General features: G+C 44.3%; 1 protein-coding gene across 1 annotated transcript; it reads left to right on the top strand.

The window, feature by feature from the left end:
* The first annotated feature begins 9,838 nt into the window (after window positions 1–9,838).
* LYZL4 (lysozyme-like 4) lies at window positions 9,839–19,730 on the top strand. Its single transcript, XM_012653036.1, has 4 exons — window positions 9,839–10,031; window positions 10,142–10,291; window positions 13,779–13,857; window positions 19,479–19,730. The coding sequence occupies exons 1-4, from the start codon at window positions 9,893–9,895 to the stop codon at window positions 19,546–19,548; spliced, it is 438 nt and encodes a 145-aa protein (XP_012508490.1). The 5' UTR covers window positions 9,839–9,892; the 3' UTR covers window positions 19,549–19,730.
* Window positions 19,731–20,133: the final 403 nt, after the last annotated feature.

Below are 20,133 nucleotides of genomic sequence, written 5' to 3'. Positions count from 1 at the left end.
GGGCTGCTGTGCTGCTCCTTCCCCATGGTAGGGGCGTGAGGGCTGAGGAGGTGGGGCTCTAGCTCAGGGGTATGTCATGTATTCTTCTAACACCTTTTAGAGGCTCCACAACCAAGACATTCCTACTTTTCAAGTCCACATCCTGGGAAACCCCTCAGTGCCAGACAAACTGGGAGAGTTGGTCACCTCGCCATAGCCACAGGTAGCCACACAGGTCTGGGGCCATGTCCCTTCCTTTCCCAAGCCCAACTCCTGTGTGCCTTTCAGCCTTCTTTCCCTGTGGAGGGCCCTTTGGGATGAGGGGACTCCTGCTGGCTTTCCTCCCCACCTTTGTGACATGGGCTCACAAGCCCCCCAGGACCGGGAATGGCGTTTCTGCCTCCCGCCATGCCTGATCTCAAGCGTCGTGATGGGTCCCCTGCCTGCTCCCTGCACAGTATTTCTCTTGGCACAGCCTGACGTCTTTCTCCATCCATTTCAGTGCACTGTGGGTAGCTGAGGGTGGCTTTGTCCTGACATGGGCAACAAGAAGAGTGTTCACAAAAGAAAACACCTCCACTCCCCTCCTCCTTTAACCGGCCTTTCTCAAGGTGTGAACACACTTTGCCTCAGACAAGCACTCAGTGAGTACACAAAATCAGGGCTGTTTTCTTTCTGATGCCAGTTGAATATTTTTAAACTAGGCAAGCAACACTGCAGCTAAAAATGCTTAGATTTGAAAATAAATGTGCAGCAGATTTATACAAATCCCTTGAATCAGTTAGGGATGCTTTCAGTAGCAAGGGACAATACGTGGCAGAGCGGGGCTCACGCGACAGGGCTTTGTTTCTCTTTCGTAAGAAGCAGTCTGGAGGTGGGTAGCCGCTGATAATGATTCAGGCTCTGAATTGGTGTCAATGCCATCCTCTAGGCCCCTTCATGTCAAAAAACGGCAGCAACAATTCCAGACATCATGCCTCTTGCGGCCGAGTTCAAGGAAGAGGCAGACTGGCCCAGAACAGGGATGCTCTCCTTCCTGTTCTGTCTCTTACCAGCAAGGAAACAATGGTTCCCAGCACACTTCCCCTTACATCCTAGTGGCCAGAACTGGGTCATACACCCACCCACAGGCCAGGGGCAGGTCCCACCTTCTTTGAAAATTAAGTGGTCTCAGTCCTGTGTTTATATTGGAGTTCTTTTAGGGAGGGGTGGCTCTGGCTGCGCCACCAAAAATGTATTCCCAGCCTTCTTTCTTTGGGACTCAGAGGTCCTGGTTCTATTTACTGTCTTGCTCACATATGGAAGAACATGCTGAACTGGATGCAGTGTCCCCAAGCCCGGGGACCACTTTGGAAGGAAGTACAAGAAGTGAGCTGGTAGTGAAAGTTTCTGCATGAGATCACTTTTTACGGATGGATTCGTGGCAAGAAACAATTTTGAAAACAGGTAAATTAGATTGTTTTCAAGGTGAACTTCTACCTCGAATGTTTGTGAGTCTCTGCAGGATTGCCTGGCCAGCATCTTTTCTTATCTCCAAGCACTCTTTGCAGACGCTGTACAGATATTGACACAGATACAAATGTAATTATAGACTGTGGTATCCGATGGTGTCTACAGAACAGATGGAAATCTAGCTGTGGGGGAAGGCTCCGAAGACGTCTAACGAGGGCCAAGGGCTGGAGTGGACTGAGGGACCCCCATCAGAGCAAGTGAGACTCAGGGGTTCAGGGCTGGCTCCACATCACCAAATCGGCAGTGGCTGAGCCAGGCCCTAATTCAGGGCTCCTGGCTTCTGTAAGGGACTTGATATTTGAATGCACTGGCTTGGGTGGGGGAAGGGATGCAACTTCTCCCCTCTTCTTTTTTTTGCCCTCTTCCTCACCCCTTTACTTCCTCTTCCTCCTCCTCCTCCCCCTCCTCCTTTTTATTCTTCTTTCTCCTCCTTCTACCCTTCCCTTCTCCTCCTCATTTTAATGTTTAAAAAGGTATTTATTGAGCATCTACTATGTACCAGGCACTGTGTTAAGCATTTTACATCTATTTATCTCATTTAATTCCTCCAATAAGCCTATGAGGTAGATTCTGTTAATATTATTATCCCCATTTGATAGCTGAAGAGTTGAAGTAAGAGAAGATAAATTATGTGTTCTCAGTCACACAGCTAGGAAATGGTAGAGCCAGGACTGGCTGCCTTTAGAGCCCCAGGTCTTTTTATAGGCTCTTTAAAAATCCGCTTATTTTTCATGTTAAAGGATGGTGTGATGTGCACCTCTCTGCCCCTCAGCCAGGCTTTCTGGCTTTGAACAGCTTGCCACTCCTGCTCAGGTTTCTCTTTCTCTCAGTATATACACATATAATACTTTCTTTTTGCCAAAGCATCTGGAATAGTCATTTGCAGACAAATAAAATTTTACCCCTAAATACTTTAGTTTAAGTCCCAAGAACAAGGACACTTGCCTTTCTAACCGCAATGCCATCATTAGTCCAAGAAAATCAACTTTATTTCAATTACATGAAGAAACACACAGACCATACGTGAATGTCCTCTAGTCCCATAAATGTCCTTTATAGCTATTTTTTTCAATACAGAATCTAGTCAAGGTTTATAAATTGCATTTGGCTATTATGAAACTTTAGTCTCCCCCAGTGAAGGACAGTCCTCCACCTCCCTCCATTCTTTGTGATTCTAAATTCTTTGGACTGTTAGTCTTCAGAACATCCGTGTTCTGCAATTTATTTCTTTGTGATTATTCAGGTTAAATATTTCTGGTAAGAATGCCCCAAGGTGCTGTTGTGTGTCCCCTGCATGGCATCAGGGGCACACAATGTCAGGCTGTCCCACTACTGTCAGTGCCAAGCCGGGACCTTGGTAAATTATATGTCATATGAATTATATTTCACTGAAGCTGTTAGAAAAAACTCAACCAAGGGTATTGCCGGTTTCCTAAATTTTAGCTGAAAGAGGAATGAAATCCAATGACTGAAACACAGAATAATGAGCTTTTAGATAAAGTTGAACACACAGAAGACCCTGTCTCCCACGGGAATTCAGGATGGGAAGGATGTAGTCCTGATGGCTCTGCTACTGGCGGAGCCCAGGCATCCTGAGCTTTTCTCAAAGAGTGGCTGGGTCAGGGCTCGTAAGGCACAATTCAAACTGGCCGAAGCAAAGAGGAGCAGAAGAGTTCCGGGTAGGGCTGGCTTCACGGACAGCCACACGCAGAGTCTAACGGCCCCCAGTGCCTAGTTCATCTTTGTCTCTGAGCTCTTCCTGCTATGCAGTCATCTTCATCCTCGGGCGCCTCATGGTGACCTCTGACAGCTGCAGGCTCAACCTTCATGGTGACACAACGGTCTCGGAAGCTCCAGTCTTTTCTTCGCAGATTCAACGGTAGTGGAGTATGTCTCTTTTCTGGTAGTTTCCATCAAAATCCTAAGCTTCTCTCTGATTGGTCTAGCTTAGGTCGCTTGATTATTCTTGAACCAACCACTGGGCCCAGGAAAATGAGAGGTGCTGATTGGCTTCTGCCTGATCACGTGCTCTCCGCTGGAGCTGTGGGAGGACCCACTTCATACCGCAGGAGAGTGAGGAATGCGTATGTCCCACAGAAATTGCGGGGTGTTCCCCGTGTGGAAGCAAAGTATGAATGCCCACCTCACAGAGGTTGGGAGCACTCTCTGTAATGACAGAGACAGACTTGTCCCTAGGAGATGCAGGTTCAGCACAAAACAAGTGGCAGAATCTTATCCCTTAAATCTATAGTTCAGGATCAGCCTTGAGGCTAGTTCAGTCTGTTTTCTGTGCACACTAAACTTTCGTACGTTATTTTTCTCTTGACTGTGTATGTTTTATTTTTCACATTTGTCTTCCCCATTAGTCTGGCAGTTCAAGTTTAAGGGCAGGGGTTGTGTTTTGTTCCTTACTGGAGCCCCCCTGGACCCGGTGCATAGACTGTGCTTAGTAACTGCTGTTTCAATGACCGAATGAATTTGGAAGGAAACGAATAGGACGTCCTGGTTTGATGTTGGGTGGGGAGGGAGAGCCGGGTCTGGCTGTAATCATCGTCTAACTTGGAAGGTGGACCTTTTGTCCAGTCTACGGTCTTCAGCAGTACCAGCTGCCCTGTCGAAGTGTGTGCTGGACCTTTTGTTTATTTGCATAGGCCTATGCATTTTTTCCTAATTTTAAAAATCAAAATAGTTCTAGAAAGTTCTAACTAGATTTATGCTTGCAAGTTGCTAAAAACTGTTTGATGGTGTGTGTGTGTGTGTGTGTGTGTGTAAAACTCATAGTATGAGAGCAGTTATTCAGTCTACTTTCTGTTCCACAATTAAAACATTTCACATTTTATTTAATTTTTTGAAAAGATGATTTATTTACTTGTTTTAAAAATCATAGTCATTGTCCTATGTCTTGCCTATCTTTCGATATACATAACAAGCAAATATACATTAATATTACCCTCCTTTGCAAAATGGTAGCATACAAAGATACTGATCTGAACCTCCCCCTCTTCTCATTTAACCATATTTCATGAATATCTTTCCATATAGAAAGCTGCCCCGTTGATTTCAAGGCTGCAAAGAATCCCACTGAGTGAAATTTATTCATGATTTATGCAATCAACTCCCTTTTGATAGAGACATAAGTTGTTTCCAGTTTTTTCATACTTTAACCAAATGCTTTGCTGCTTCAATGAGTAGCGTTGTACATATATCATTATGCACACATATGATGAACCTTGGGGTAAATGCATAGGGGCAGAGTTGCTGGCTCATGTGGAATATGCATTTGTATTTTTTTAATTTTGGGGGGTAATTTTGCTAGATATCACCGAACTGGCCATCATAGGAGTATATGTATTTATACTCCAGACTATGTGAGAATGTCTGTTTTCTCAGAATTTTGCCAGTAAAGTGTGTTATCACTCTTGGATTTTACTATTTTGGTACGGGATATATGGCTTTGATTTGAATGTCTTTTATTACGAGTGCATTTAGCACATTTTCATGTTTGAGGCCATTTGCATTTCTCTTTCTGTGAACTCTCAGTTGATGTCTTTTGCCCATTTCTCAATTATTCTTTAAATAATGAGGCCTTTTGTTTCAGGTTCATCTGTGTCTTTTCCTGGGAAGACTTTTACCTTGAAATCAACTACTAACTTTATTCTGAATAATTAGAACTGACTAGGGGTAGGCCCCCACCAAAATGAATATGAACTCTAATAGCAGCACCCTCTTAGGAATGCATCCTCTGTGGTGGCTCTGAGTTTTATGCACATCGTCTCATTGTAGCCTCACAACAAACTACCTTACTGATGAAGAAACTGAGGCACTGAGAGGATGAGTGAAGTTCCCTAGGTCACACAGGTAGTGAGTGGCAAAAATAGGATGCAAACCCAGAGCCAGATTGGTTCGGCCAAGTCCATGCTCTGAATCAGGGATTGGCAAATGTTTTTGGTAAAGGGCTGGATAGTGAACATTTTAGGTTTTGCTGATCCTTCTCTGTCTCAACTACTCAACTCTGCCATTGTAGCCAAAAGCAGCCATTAGACAATACATAAACAAATGGGCATGGGTGTGTTCCAAAAAAATTAGTTATGAAACCAGTTGGTTGGCCAGATTTGGCCTGTGGGCTGCAGTTTGCCAACCCTTGCCCTAAACCACTCCATGATATCCCTTCCCCTGCTTTAGTAACAATAGCAGTAGCAGGCTTTGTGCTTTCTAGTGCATCTCAGGGACCCCTGTTCTCATCCCAGCAGATGCACTGAAGTCTTTACACAAGAATAGAAGTCTGGACAAACAGCCATGAGGGAATGGGGGAGGCAGAGAAGGTCTATTAACCAGGACAACTCTGGAGGGCTTTTGTTCCCCTCTCCTGACTCTGGAAGAAGAGACATGGTCTGTCATGGCTAGAGATTTCCTGGAAAACATAAAAATTCAGTTTTATCTTTAAAAAGCTATTTAAAAGTGCATAAAGTTGCAGAATGCTCTATGGTGGTAAGTAGTACCACTGATTTCTGAAAATTCAGTTGAAGGGAATAAGGAAATAGAGATGAAGCACCAGTACTAATCTATAAATTAAGTGTGCATAAGGCTCAAGGCAGGGTGGCCAACCATCCCAGACAAATACGAGTTGGTCACCCTGGCTCAAGGTAATAATCAAAACTAAGTTGAATGCTTTGAAAGACTTGATAAAGGAAAATTATTAAAAAAGTACTTTGCTAAAGCAGTAAGAGTGAACAATGTAACTAAGAAAGTTTGGGAAAATCTTAAAAATCCAGAAGAGAAACCTGGGAGACATTGCTTTGCTTATGTCTTGACGTTCTTGCTTCACTTTAAAGATACAGGAAATAGAAATGGAACATAGCATGGTATGATTTACACAAAAAAGTTTAAGCATTGCTCTAACCAGTAATTCAGCTAAGAAAAGGCCAACAGTAGAGATTGGTGAGTGAACAGGCACTTATAGATTTAAGCTTCATGTTTATGGCGTGGTTTTACTTTTTTCTTTTATGATTCTCCACATGATCATTTTCAATTAATCAGCTAATTACCAGTCCTGAGTCAGCCAGAAGGACTTCTGTGTTTTCAAAAGACCGATTTACCCTCAATCATCTCAATATATCTTAACTTTTGGAGCCAAAAGGGATCTTAAAGATAACCCAGTCTGATGCCCTCATGACACAAATGAGGTTGCCCAGGTTCCAAGAGAAGATGTCCTTGACCATGGCCCCATGGTGAGTAGAGGAGATAAATAAGGGCTTTTCCCACTGCTCCACCTAGAAGGTGGTCCTATGATGGCCCAGCCCAGAAGATTGCTGTGGGCGGCAGATTACTGGTTCTCCAAATGTGTCCACGCCCTAAATCCTAGATCCTCTGAATATGTTAGTTTACATGGCAAAAGGGGCTTTGCAGATGTGACTAAGGTTAAGAACTTTGAGACAGGGAGATCATCCTGGATAGTCTCAGTGGACCAATCTAATCACATGAGTCCTAAGAAGTGGAAAGGGAGGAAGAAAAGTGCGTCAGAAAGATACAACGACAGAAGAAGAGGCAGGAGAAATTCCATGTGTGAAAAGGTTTGACCCACTCTTGCTGGCTTTGAAGGTAGAGGAAGGGGGACAGAGCTGAGGAATGCAGACAGCCCTTAGCAGCTGGGAACAGCCCTCAGCTGCCAGCCAGCGAGGAGATGGGGAATTCAGCCCTACAACTACAAGGAATGTTATTCTGCCAGCAACCCAAATGAGCAAGGAAGTGAATTCTTTTCTACAGCCTCCGGAAAGGCCCTGCTGACAACTTGATTTTTGCCCTGTGGGACCCAAGTCTCCCTTTTTTTTTTTTTTGGAGATGGAGTCTCACTCTGTCACCCAGGCTGGAGTGCACTGGTGCGATCGTAGCTCACTACAGCCTCGAACTCCTGGGCTCAAGCAATCCTCCAATTTCTGCCTCCCAGAGTGCTGGCATTACGGGTGTGAGCCACTGTGTCTGGCCTGACATCTGAGCTCTAGAACTTTAAGATAATAAATTGTGTTGTTTAAGACACTAAATTGGTGGTAATTTGTTTCAGTAGCGATAGAAAACTAATACAAATGTAATGGTGACAGACCCCTTCCTATTTCAGAATATTCTGGTGAGTAGCAACTGATGTCATAGAAAAGATTCTAGAAGAGCAGGTCATGTAGAGGGACCCTTGGGTGAAGGCTAACAGGTTATTGAGGAAGTGGCATCTGAAAACTCCAGGGAAGCAAGCATAGGTAGAACAACTTTCTGGCAACAGAGGTCAAGGCTGCGGCTGTGGCTGCTTTCCTGCTCCCCTCCGGAAGGCACCAAGGGCCTCCAGGAGACCTGCAGACTGGCAAGTGGGTATGTGGTGGGCAGGGGCCAGGATGGGCAGGACTGTACCCAACTGCAGGAGATGCTTATCAGAAATTTCACTTAGTGCTGCTTGGATGGCAGTTCTGCTGGGAAGAGTAGTTTTTGTTCATTTGTTCATTTAACAAAGGTCCCTTAAGCATCTACTATGCACCAGATTTGTTCTAAGTTCTGGGGATAAAGCAGAGAACAAAACAGACCAGGTTGCTGCATTCCTCATGCTTACACTCTGCTAGGGGAGACAGAAAATCAGCAAGTGAACAAATAAGTGAACAAGGGAATTGCTGATATTGACTTATGTTATGAAGAAAATAAAAATAATTTTCTGTTATGGGGCAGTGATCAAGGAATCTTCTTTGAGGTAATGAGCTTGTCTGAGCTGAGATCATGACAAGAGGGAGCAAACTATGTGGTTGTTGGGGCAGTTGTGTTCCAGGCAGGAGGAATGGCTGGTGCAAAGGGCCTGTGGCATATTCAAGAAAAAGAAATATGCAAGGCGGCTGTGACGGGGTGAAGGTGAACAAAGGAGAGAGTGGTGTGGAATCATCCTGGAGAGGTGCTCATCGGCTGTGTCAGGAGGGTCTTGTCAGCCAAGTTGAGGAGTTGGGATCTTATTTACTGTGCAAGGGGAATCCATCGCAGGTGAGTGATGTACTGGCTACAAGCTTTTGAAAAGGCCCTTCTAGCTGCTGTGTGGAGAAGAGATGTAGGGGAGTATGTCAGAGGGGAGTATAGTTCGGATACTTCTACAGTGGTCAGAGATGGTGGTGGTCTGGACTAGGATGATGGCAGAAGAGATGGAGGAAGGTGGGTAGGTTTTGGAAGAACAGCAGACATCACTCCTTGCTGAACTGGCTGCTGGAGAGGAGGGAAGGTGAGAGGACTCAGCGTGCCTTTTATGAGTTGAGATAGGGCCTGAAAATATTGTTTGATCTGTTGAAACGAAAACGTGGACTTTCCCCATATGCATTGAAATTCAATTCTTAAGCAAAGGATGTGGAGTGCAACCAGAGCTCAGGAAAGCAGCATCCATAGGAGACCTAGTGCTTTGCACATTTAACTTATTTACTCTTCAAATCAACACAATTAGTACTATTGAATCTCTGTTAGAGATGAGGAAACTGAGTCACAGAGAGGTTGAATAACTTGTGTAAGATCTCTACTGGGATCACTGATATCCTGGCCATGGAGGGGTGAAGCTGGGATTTGGATCCAGGCAATATGGTTTCCAAGTCTGAGCTCTTATACACTAGGCCATGCTAGATATTGCATTTGGCGTGATGGTCATGTCTGCAGCTGTACGTATTTCCAACTTTTGCTCAAGTTAGACATTTTGTCTAGGTCACTGGTTCTTAACAGGGGGCAATTTTGTCTTGTATGGGACATTTTTGTTTGTTACAACTGTGGAGGCAGAGCTACTGGCATCTGAGACCAGGTATGTTCCTAAACAATTCCAATGCACAGGACAGTCGCTGGAGCAAAGAATTTTCCAGCCCAAGTGCCAAGGTGGAGAACCCCTGGTGTAGGTGAATGTAGCCTGGAGGATATGCGTAGGCCTGTGAATGGTGACAGACAAGACGGTGCAATTGATCCAGTTGATGTATACTGATGGAGTGTTAGGGGCCGTGGGAATGCTAGGAAGAAGAGATGTCCTAACTCACAATTGTGTCAACGTGAAATGAGTGAGATACAAACCAAGAAGAAGCCAATGGGTTTTGCTGGAGGGAGAGACGTGGTGGTGGTGGAGAGGGGGGAATTCAAGAGTGCAATTTCCCTGGGAAACATGGGAAGAGGCAGGGCCTCAGGCATCCCAGGTTTGCAGTGACATCGAGCAGAGAATTAGGATGGGAAGAAGTATCATGGTTGTGCCAGGTGAGACTCCCATTTTCCTGAACGTGCTCTATTGCACACCCATCCCGCACAGTGCCCTTCTCTTCCTTCAGAGGACCAGTGTCCCCGTGATCTTGGTGGCAATTATCTGTGACTCCACCCACTCACCTGGCCACCATTGCCCTGTGCTGCCCAGCACCTGGAGAAGATGAAGGCATCTGTGGTTCTCTCCCTCATTGGCTGCCTGGTGGTTCCAAGCGGTGCTCGCATCTTGGGGCGTTGCACGGTGGCTAAGAAGCTCTACCAAGGAGGCCTGAGTTATTTTGAGGGCTACAGCCTTGAAAACTGTGAGTAGGCCCTCTCAGCATGCCTCACTTGCCTTCTTGCCCTCCATCCCCCACCCAGGACCCCCAACTCCAGCTCTCCTCAGAGCCACACACTTCCTGTTCCTTCTTAGGGGTGTGCCTGGCTTATTTTGAGAGCAAGTTCAACCCCACGGCCGTCTACGAGAATACACGTGAAGGCTACACTGGCTTCGGCCTCTTTCAGATCCGCAGCAATGACTGGTGTGGCCACGGCAGGAGCCGCTGCCACATGGAATGCTCCGGTATGTCCCCTCCTTCCATCCATCCTTCCGGGGCACTGGAGGCTGTGGCGCTATGCTCAGAGGTCTGCCTTCCCAATGGCCAGAGTTTACGAGTTTGGAAGAGGCAGGAGGAAGGCCTGGCAGGAGCTGGGCTAAGCTGTATCCAGGGATGGGTCACGGGGAGGCTGAGCACAGCACTGCCAGGGCGGACAGTGAGAAAGGGCTGTGGCGAGTCAGGTACGTGAGTGCTGGAGACGAACGTCCAGATGGGCAGAGAAGGTACTGGGATGTTGAGAGGAGGCTGCAGGCATCAGAGCCTGTCTCAGCCTGAAGGGTGGGCCTGATTTCACCCACAATTAGCCACCACTCCCTTCTGCAAGGGGGCAGATGCTGCCACTTGGAAAGGCAGAGTGGTCACTGGGAGGAGACAGGAGCTGGTCATCCTAGGGAGACCTTGCCTACTGCTCTGAGGGGTCCCAAATACCTGTGGTCAAGAGGAGGCAGTTGTCCAGGATTCACTCATTCCATGAGCATTTATTGAGCACCGACTAAGTGCTGGGCCTTATGGAGTTGTCAATGTAGTGCTTGTTAACTGCCAGGTACACTTCTAAGACCTTCACAGGTATTTACTCGTCTAATGTTCATAATGACGTTCATGAGGTAGGTACAGTTATTATTCTCATTTTCTAAATGGGGAAACTGAAGCCCTGTGAGGGTAAGTACATGCCCCAGGCCACACAGCTGGTGAGTGGTAGAGCTAAGAGGCAAACCCAAGCAGTGTGACTCCCAGGTTGAGCTAAACCAAGAGGCTGCACAGACGGGCCAAGTCTCCCTGACGCCGGAGGCTGTCTTTCTGCATAAGGAGGGCCTAAGCATCCCAGCATCCTCAAGGCCTTCCTAATGAGCAATCCTCCCTCCACCTTGGTGGGTGAGAACCATTCTAGAGCCTGCGGCTTCTGAGCTGGGTCTTTAGGAGACAGAGTGGAGAGGGTGGGGCAAAGGCTTGCAGTCTTCTCATGTGGCCTGGGGACCACCTGCCTTGTGTTGGGTTCCATGATTGGCCTTGGAGTCCAGAGAGGAGTAAGAAAGTTCCTGGATTCAAGGAAAGGCAGGACTGCAAAGTAGGAGGAAAAGGCACAGGAACCTGGCAGGAACCTGGAAGGAATCCCAGCTGCTCCCATTAAGAGCTACATGAGCTTGTGCAAGGACTTCCTGGAGCTTCCCTATCTGTGAAGTGGGGACAATATTAACTAACTCTTAGGGTTGCTGTGAGCATTAAATGGGATAATGTGGGTAAAATGCCATGCAGGGCACATAGTGAATTATAGCAATCACAGTCTAGTTGGGCAGACAGATATATTAATAGCGTAATTCAATCATGCTTTAAATCAATCACATTAATTAATTTAATTTAAATTTAAATCCGATGATGAAATATTCAGTGTCACCCTGAGCTTTCTGGTAGCCAAGGCAAAAGAGAAACATGGTAGGCTCATAATTTATATTTCATATGAACACACACACACACAAACACACACGCATCTCTTCAGAATCCAATGGGAGACACATACAATTACCTATCAGTAATAGAGTTAGTACTGTAATATAGTTAGTTGTGATGAAAATATGGTGGGCTAGATATCCTGAAAAACTCTCCCACTAGGTGGAATGTAAAAAAGAAAAGAAAAAACACCCACATCTTTTAAAGTACCTGGCTGAGTTGGCAAGAAAGGAAGGGAAGTCCCTGGAGGGTAAAAAGGGGAGCAAGAATCCAGACATGTGCATAAGACTGAAGCAGATGATGATCGTGGGGCATCAGGGATTCTCTGCAGCCTAGTGCACGGGTGTAATGGCCACGGTGTCGGCAGGGCCTGAGCGAGGTGAGGAGGTGCAACGGAGACCTCCGCGGAAAGCTGAGACACTAGAGGGCTGCAGTGTCAGGGGACAGGGATGAGCTAGAAAGTCCCCGAAGTGAAGACATTCTAAGTAGAGGGAGAAAACAGCCTTCCCTGGGAATTTGCAAGCGCAAGCCCATCAGATTCACAAGGGGGCAAGTCACCACATGGAGGTACTAGACCCTGCGCTAAGTACTGCGGGCAGCTCAGAGGAATCGTATACTTCTCCTGTCAGGCAAACGGAGGAACAGAAATAGCACAGGCTTTGAGGCCACACGGAACCTTGGCACCACCTCTTACAAGCTATGGCCTTTGAGCCTCAGCTTTCTTATCTGTAAGATGAAGATAATAACCGTCTCTACCTCACAAGGCTGTTGTGAGTTTTCGGTGCACTGTCGTGTATGTCGGGTGTCGAGCACAGTGTCTGGGATACTGCCTGGTGCTCGAGGAATACAACTTCCCTCTGTTTAAAGAATTTACAAGGTAGATGGGGATTAGCATATATGTATGTATACAGCAGGTAAGTACTGAATCAAAGTGGCATTTTATTCAGAAGAGGGGAGATGGTGGGCTAGGTGGTCAGTGGCATACTCTTAAGGACTGTGCTGCTTGGATGAGCAGATCCGGGCTGGGAGATGAGCGTGAACAAAGTCCTGGAGAGAAACTGCCTGTGATCCCTAAGCTGTGGGTGTCGCGTGCAGAGCAGCCACCTTCAGGGTGGGCACCATCTTTGTCTCCTGCCTTTGACGTGCATCCGACGGGGTTGGAGAGGGAAGCAATGGGAAGTAGGTTTACAGAAGTGGAAAAGCATGTTGGGCACCACTGGACTAAGCCAAGGATTTGGGGTTCTGTTTTCCAGGCAACCAGGGGGCACTGAAGTGACATTTTAAGGAAAAGCAATCAGACTAGATTAGAGAAAGGTGAGACTAGTGTAGGTAAGAAAGAGGGTAGCACAAGTGGGAGGTCTTGGTTTCCACATTCTGAGGAGGGAATGGAAGGATGAGAGCATAGACTTGGTTGCTCAGAGCCACTGCTGGGCCTTCCCACGTGCTGCTCCTTCCCTGTGCCTGGACAATTTTCCTGCTGTGACTCCCTCAACCGCCTTTACTTACCTACTCCGTTAGATGTCACTTGGCCCAGTAACCCTTCCTTGACCCTTCACGTCTGAATTAGGCGCCCCTACTAAATGCTCCCTCTTCAAGCTGCATCCTCCCATCATCCTGGTATTCACTGTATTATTTAATATAATTGCCTGTGACTTCACCCCCTTCCAGACTGCAGGCTTTGTGATGACAGGGACAGGTTTAGGGTTTATCGTGTTTGCCTTTGTATCTCCATTGCTTCTTATATTGCTTAGAACAGAATAGTCAATATACACATATGTATTAATTGAAAAATTATTATAAGAATTACAAGAAAAAAATCAATGACTTTGGTAAAAAGATGACTACATCTGCTACCTCCTAGGGTTGTCTGAGAAAAATCCAGGGATAGATTTCTTCTTGCAATTACACAGAGCCTCTCTTGTGGGAGCACCCTGTACCTTCCCTGACATCACGCTAGCTTAGCTGTCACATGGTGGTGTGGTATATTCCACCTTGTTTTCTCCACAGCTCTACTGAACCAGAATTTACAGAAGACAATTGAATGTGTCAAGACAATTGTAAAAGGGAAAGATGGGATGGGATCATGGTAAGTGGTACATTTTTATATGGCCTGTATTAGTGACCTTCTCTCATTGCCTTTACTCTTGATCTTGGCCAAATCTTGGCTGCTGCACAGCTGCAGTCCTGAACTCATGGGCTCCTACTCACCAAGGTAAGTAGCAGAACACTATTGAGTTCCACGATCCCAGGGCCACAGAAGGATGGAAATCATTATCAGGCAAATTGTCTTCAGTTGTACTTTTAAAATTTCGAATCTTGTTTAGAGTTATATAGAATGCTGGTATAAACTTCCTTGAAACAAATTTCTGAGTTTATTGTAACAATATCTGTATTTTTGTCATAATTTGTGATTATTTCTTTCATATAAATTCTTACAAGGCTTTTGAATACTTTTAAGGTTGCTGATGCGTGTGGTGAAATGACTCTCCAGCAAGCTTGTACCAATTTCTATTTATTTTTTCTTTACTTTTTTTTTTTTTTTGAGACAGGGTCTCACCGTATTGCCCTGGCAAGAGTGCAGTGGCATCATCATAGCTCACTACAACCTCAAACTCCTGGGCTCAAGTGATCCTCCTGTGTCAGCCTCCCAAGTATCTAGGACTACAGGTGTGCACCCCCATACCTGGCTAATTTTTCTATTTTTTGTAGAGAGCAGTCTCGCTCTTGCTCAGGCTCTTAACCTCAAATGATCTTCCTGCCCTGGCCTCCCATAGTGCTAGGATTACAGGCACGAGCCATTGTTCCAGGCCCCAATTTCTATTTCTATAAAGCGTTTAATAAAATCCCTATTTACTGTACCTTCATCAGTCACAAAACCTTTGCCATTTGAAAGGTGAATAACAATTTTGTCGTCTTTTTCCTTTATACTATCCCATTAGGGTATTTTCCCCTATTTTTGTTATATATTGATATTCTTTCCTGATTTTTTTCCTGTCTCTTTCCTTTGTCTATTTTTTAAATTCAAGTCATCATATTGATTTGAAAGAGCTCTTTATATATGAGCTATATTAACTAATTATTGTATAATTTCCATCCAAAATAACTGCAACTCTAATTTCGTCTTTAGTCAGATATTTAAGAAAGCCTTCGAAAATTTACATGTGGGCCTGTATCTAACTTCTTTCACTCAATATTATATTTGTTCTTGTTATTGTGTGTAGTTGTAATTCATTCATTTTCATTGTTGTATAGTATTCTATTGTACGAATACACCACACTTATGTATCCATTCTTTTATTAGTGGACATTCGAGTAGTTGCTACTTTTTTAGTGCTGCCATGAACATTCTATACTTATCTTTTGGTGAATATATAAGTGGCTTTCCATTGATTATACTGACGAATAAAGTTGCTGGCCATAGGGTGTGCATATTTTCAGATTTTCTGAAGAGATTTTCATCAGTTTATACTGCCGTCAGCAGTTATGGGTTTTAGTTGCTCCCCACTCTCAACAGTGCATGGTATTTTCTAATGTATGCTTATGACTGTGTAGGGTATTGCATTATGCTTTTACTTTGCATGTCCTTGATGACTAATGAAGTTGAGCCCTTTTCAAATGTTTATTGGCCATTTAGATATCCTTTTATGTGAAATGCCTATTCAAATCTTTTGTCAATTTTTCTATTGTGCTGTCTTTTTCTTATTAATTTGTAAGAGATATTTGTATATTCTGGATAAATGTTTTTGGTGGGTACATGTATTGCAAATATTTTTCATTCTGTTGATAAACAGAAGTTGTTGTTAGTCTTAATATAGTCTAATTTATTACTACTTGCCCTTTATGGTTATCTTTAACAAATATTTGCCTAGTCCTTGGTCATGAGGATATTGTCCTTTTTTTCTAAAAGTTTTATTATTTTACCTTTCATATTTGGCTCTACAACACCCTTTTTCTTACCTTATTGCATTGGCTAGGATTGCCAGTAAATGTTTAATAGAAGTGATGATAGTGGCATCCTTGTCTCATTCCTAATCGTGCAGGTAAGAAGTTCAGTATTTTATCATTACATGTGATGTTTTCTTCAAGTTTTCTGAGATACTCTTAATCAGATTAAGAATGTTTCTTTCCATTTCTAGTTTGTTAAAGGTTTTTAAATCATGAATTGGGTGTTTAATTTTGGTTATTACATTTTTAGTGTTTTTTTTTTTTTTTTTGCAATTCTGTGTCAGCTTATCAAATTTCCTTTTAAAATTCAAACTGTTGTCTCTTAAACCTCTCTTCTCTCCCATGACTTTATCCAGAGGGCATATCTGATTACATCTTATTGAGGATATCAATTTTATGAAACTTACTTCTGGATCCTGTAGTATATTATTTTCAGAAGAATGTTCCTCTAAATTTTATTATGATGCCTCCTTTTCTTCTTGTGATATTTCCTCATAGGTGCCATGTTAGTTTTATTCTCTTTCCCATTCCTTGAATAAGGACAGATTTACCCTTATTCAGTTTTTGCCAAATAGACAAATTGCAACAGGCTTTTTCTTATCTCTGCTCACTGTTACTTGGGTGATAGCCAAACCCCTCTCTCAGATGTCCATCTGGGGGTGGATTGGTGTGCACATCTCTTGGCCCAGTTTCCAGTTTGGAGATTTTGCTGTTGTGAGTGTCTGGCTCTGTCTGATAGGCTGAACCAATAAAGTACATGGAAACCCTCCATTTTCAGCATGTACTGCTACCGCTTCCATCTATGTCATTTACCATGGCAGCCCAGGGGACACTTACCACCACACATTTCCACCTTTCCCTGCCTTTTTTCTCCCTATCCCACATCTCATGATTGCCTGCCTGGGTGATTCTGGGCATTGTAGTGTCCAGTTAGATCTATAAATGGTGTCATAATCCCTTAGTTCTGATGGTACCATTTTTCATATTTAATATTTCTGAAATTAGTCTTTACTTTGCAATCAATGTATCCTCCCCCAAAGGTTGTTATTAAATCATGGATGAATCTTAAAATAGAAGATATCTTATAATAGAGAAAATCCTTTAATGATAGCTACAATCACTTGACTGCTTTAGTGTATAGACTTTGCATATTTACATACACAGCATCACTTAATCCTCACAAATCCCTCTGTATTGAGTATTCTTATCTTCCTTTTTAAAATGAAGAAACTGAGGCACAGACAATAACTTGCCCATGGCCACAGCAGTAGGATCAATCCTGGATCTATGCTATTCTAAGCCTCAGCTATCACCAGGCTACTCAAAGAGATGAGGATGGTTGTCACAGAAGATCTGTGCTCTGTGCTCTGGCTGTATAGAAAGCAACCACAGGGCAGCTGTTCAGAACTCCTGTGAGTCCAGACTCAGGGTTTCTGAGCAGGGTCAGACAGTGGGAGGGAGGGACCTGCAAGTGGACTCATTTCATGGGGGAAAGCCTAGGTGGTGTTCCCTACCATGACCCATGAGCCGTCCAGGCAGTGGAGAACCCGTCCAGAATCTGGCACAGGAGGTGTGTCTTTTTCAGATGTTAGGCCTTTTCGTTGTTGCTTTTTTTCCTCTTTCTGTCTCTTTAAGGTATTTTGAAACTAAATTCAGAAATTGTTTTTCTTGCCTTTATATCTCCATCATCTGGCTGTGTGCCTGGCACATAATGGTTGTCCCCTAAATGTTTGTTGAAAAGTTAAGGCTACACTTAAGGCCATTACCCAGAAGCCATTCATAACATTTTAATTTCTTTAAATTTATTATTTTTAAAATGAAAAGTAAAATTTTTCCTCTTAGCAGCCTCCAGAAGGTTACTACTATTAATATATCTTGTAAATCAGAGAAAAACATATGCACAAATATTTTTAAACACATGTGGAATCTCAGTGTAAATACTGACCTGCACGTCACTTTTTTTCTTATTAGTAGAGCTCATGAATCTAGGCTACTTAGAGGTCTACTTTAAGGTCTCTGCAATCTCTGTAACGGCTTAGCCCATTTTTCTACTGGATTGATAATGTTTTTTTCTTCTCATTGATTGTTTTATGTGTCCTTTATAAATTAGGTTTATTAGAACTTTGTTCATTATATCTGTGTGAACTAATTTTTCAGGTTTGTTATTTGTATTTTGACTTTTTTAATAGTATTTTCATCCTACAAGAGTTTTGTAGTTGCACAGAATCAGATTCCTTGGTCTTTTCTTTTATGGCTTCTGGGTTTATATGAAATCTCCTTCTTAGAAAGGTTTTTCATACTCCAAAATTGTAAAAAAGTTGAGCCATGGTTTCCTCTGTATTAGTACAGTGTTGATACGAAATAAGCCCTATATTAAATTTGTGATAAATTAAAAAATAAAATTTTTATGATTTCATGTTTTTATGATTAAAATTTTGGCCCTCTTGGAATTTATTTTGATATAAAAAGTGGGATAGGGATCCAGCTTTATATTTTTCAAATGGCTTGTCATTGGTCTCAGCACCACTTGGACATTAACTTATTTTCCCCACTAATTTAACACATTGCATTTTAAAGTAAAAGTCCCTTATTAATGTTAACTGTTTTCAGAGTGTTTGAAATACCTTTCATACATGGTCTTGACTTTCCAATTAATTCGGAAGCTTGTTTGACCCTCTAGGGTAAGCACTAATGAGCTACCGTCAGCCTTACTGTATGGCTCTAAGTAGAGAGATGTGAAGCCAGGCTGATCAGGGCCTTCTTACTCGCCCAGGTTCCCAGTGCAGGGAGCTCTTATTAAGCTAATGGGCAGCCACATCTTCTCCAAAGCTCAGATGGGGCAGCTGTGCAGGGTTGGGACACACGGGAAAGGAGAAGACCAAAACCTTGGAAGCGCCCAGGAGTCCCTTCTGCAATGTCTGCCCTGGGGCCATGCAGAGCCTTGGGATTTCTGAAAATATTACACTTTTATATGTATTTTCCCTGCTGCTCTACAGCTATGAGGGGCCAGTTTCCACTGCGGGACCCCCCTACCCTGGAGGACCCATGGAGGCCTGCCCAGCTGAGGGATGGGCTGACTAGACAGGATTTCTGGTGGTCTACAGCTGTTGGTGCCTCCCCCAGCCTGTCAGTAGCCAGGGGAGACCCTGAGTGGTGGGTGCTGGCACAGGGACTGGGAACATGGGAATCACTTTTAGGGGCACCAGGAGAAAAGGTTAGAGAAACTCAGTCCTACTGAGCCAGGTGGGGTCGAGGGAGGAGTTGGAAGGAGTTTTGGAAGGTGAGGAGTGAAGCAGGCACATGGAAAGGTGAAGGTGGCCCTGGCCCAGGGGGATCAGCGTTCTGATCTTAGCGCTCAGGTCTGCCAAGGACTCACCACATGACTTTGGGCAAGTCACAGAACATGTCCAAAGCTCACTTTTGGAGAAGCTGATGATGATTCCCTTGCAGCGCTGGGGAAGAATTGCACTGTTCACAGCTCAGCCTCCCCGTCTCGCCGTGCAGGGTTTATGGAATGGCGTGGTGGCGCTGTGGGCTCCAGGGTGGGGGAAGCACTGGCATTCGTTCCACGATGTGGGGACAGGGCTCTGGAGGTGTACAAAAGCCTTCAGAGTCCTGCCCACAGCAGGGGTGGCAAACTCAATCGCTCCAGGGGCCAGGCCGGCAGTGTAAATGCCTGGGCTGGGCTGTGAAGCCTGGAGATCCTGAGTTCTGACTTTAAGGAGCCCCTCCCGTTCACTCTCCCCGCCTTCCTCTCCACAGGCCCACCTGGTCCCGGTTCTGCCAGTACTCCGACACCCTGGAGCGCTGGCTAGACGGCTGCAAGCTGTAGCCACCTGAGTGGTGCCGGTAACACTCACCAGTTGCGTCTTATGAATGAAGATGCTTTTCTGTTTGCTGCTTCACTCAATCCTGTTGATTATTTCACCGCTTGACAGCTCCAGATGGAAAAGGACAAAAGTTTGCTTCATGCCATGCGGGCCTGGAATAAACCAAGTTAGTTACTCAACCTGGGCCAAAGGTCTCCGCTTGTATTATTATATTACGATTGTTACTATGATCATCATTATTTACCATTATTATGATTCATTATTATTTAATCTCAGGTGGAGGATTCGAAGGGAGGAAACTATCCGGAAAACAACACATGTCCACGAATGTCAATATTAAATAGGGAGAGGAAGGACAGACACTGTGGAAGCAAAGAGTCGAAGAAGAGAGGAAGTGAGGCGGGTCCAAGCAGGGCCTCCAGCGCCAGTGTGTGTCCACGCTGGGACACTCCAGGGGAAGTGAGGTGATCATAGAATCCTCTTTGTGCTTCTACGGAGAAAATCAAGAGACAGTTACTCCTTTTTTATAGAAAGTTAAGCTTCTAAAAATTATAAATAACACATACACTAGAAATGTTCTGAAAAAT

Source organism: Propithecus coquereli, unplaced genomic scaffold (assembly GCF_000956105.1).
Source record: "Propithecus coquereli isolate 6110/MARCELLA unplaced genomic scaffold, Pcoq_1.0 Scaffold1, whole genome shotgun sequence".
NCBI classification, from domain to species: Eukaryota; Metazoa; Chordata; class Mammalia; order Primates; family Indriidae; genus Propithecus; species Propithecus coquereli.
The sequence above is the reverse complement of the archived record's forward strand: the minus strand, read 5'-3'. Positions and strand labels throughout refer to the sequence as shown.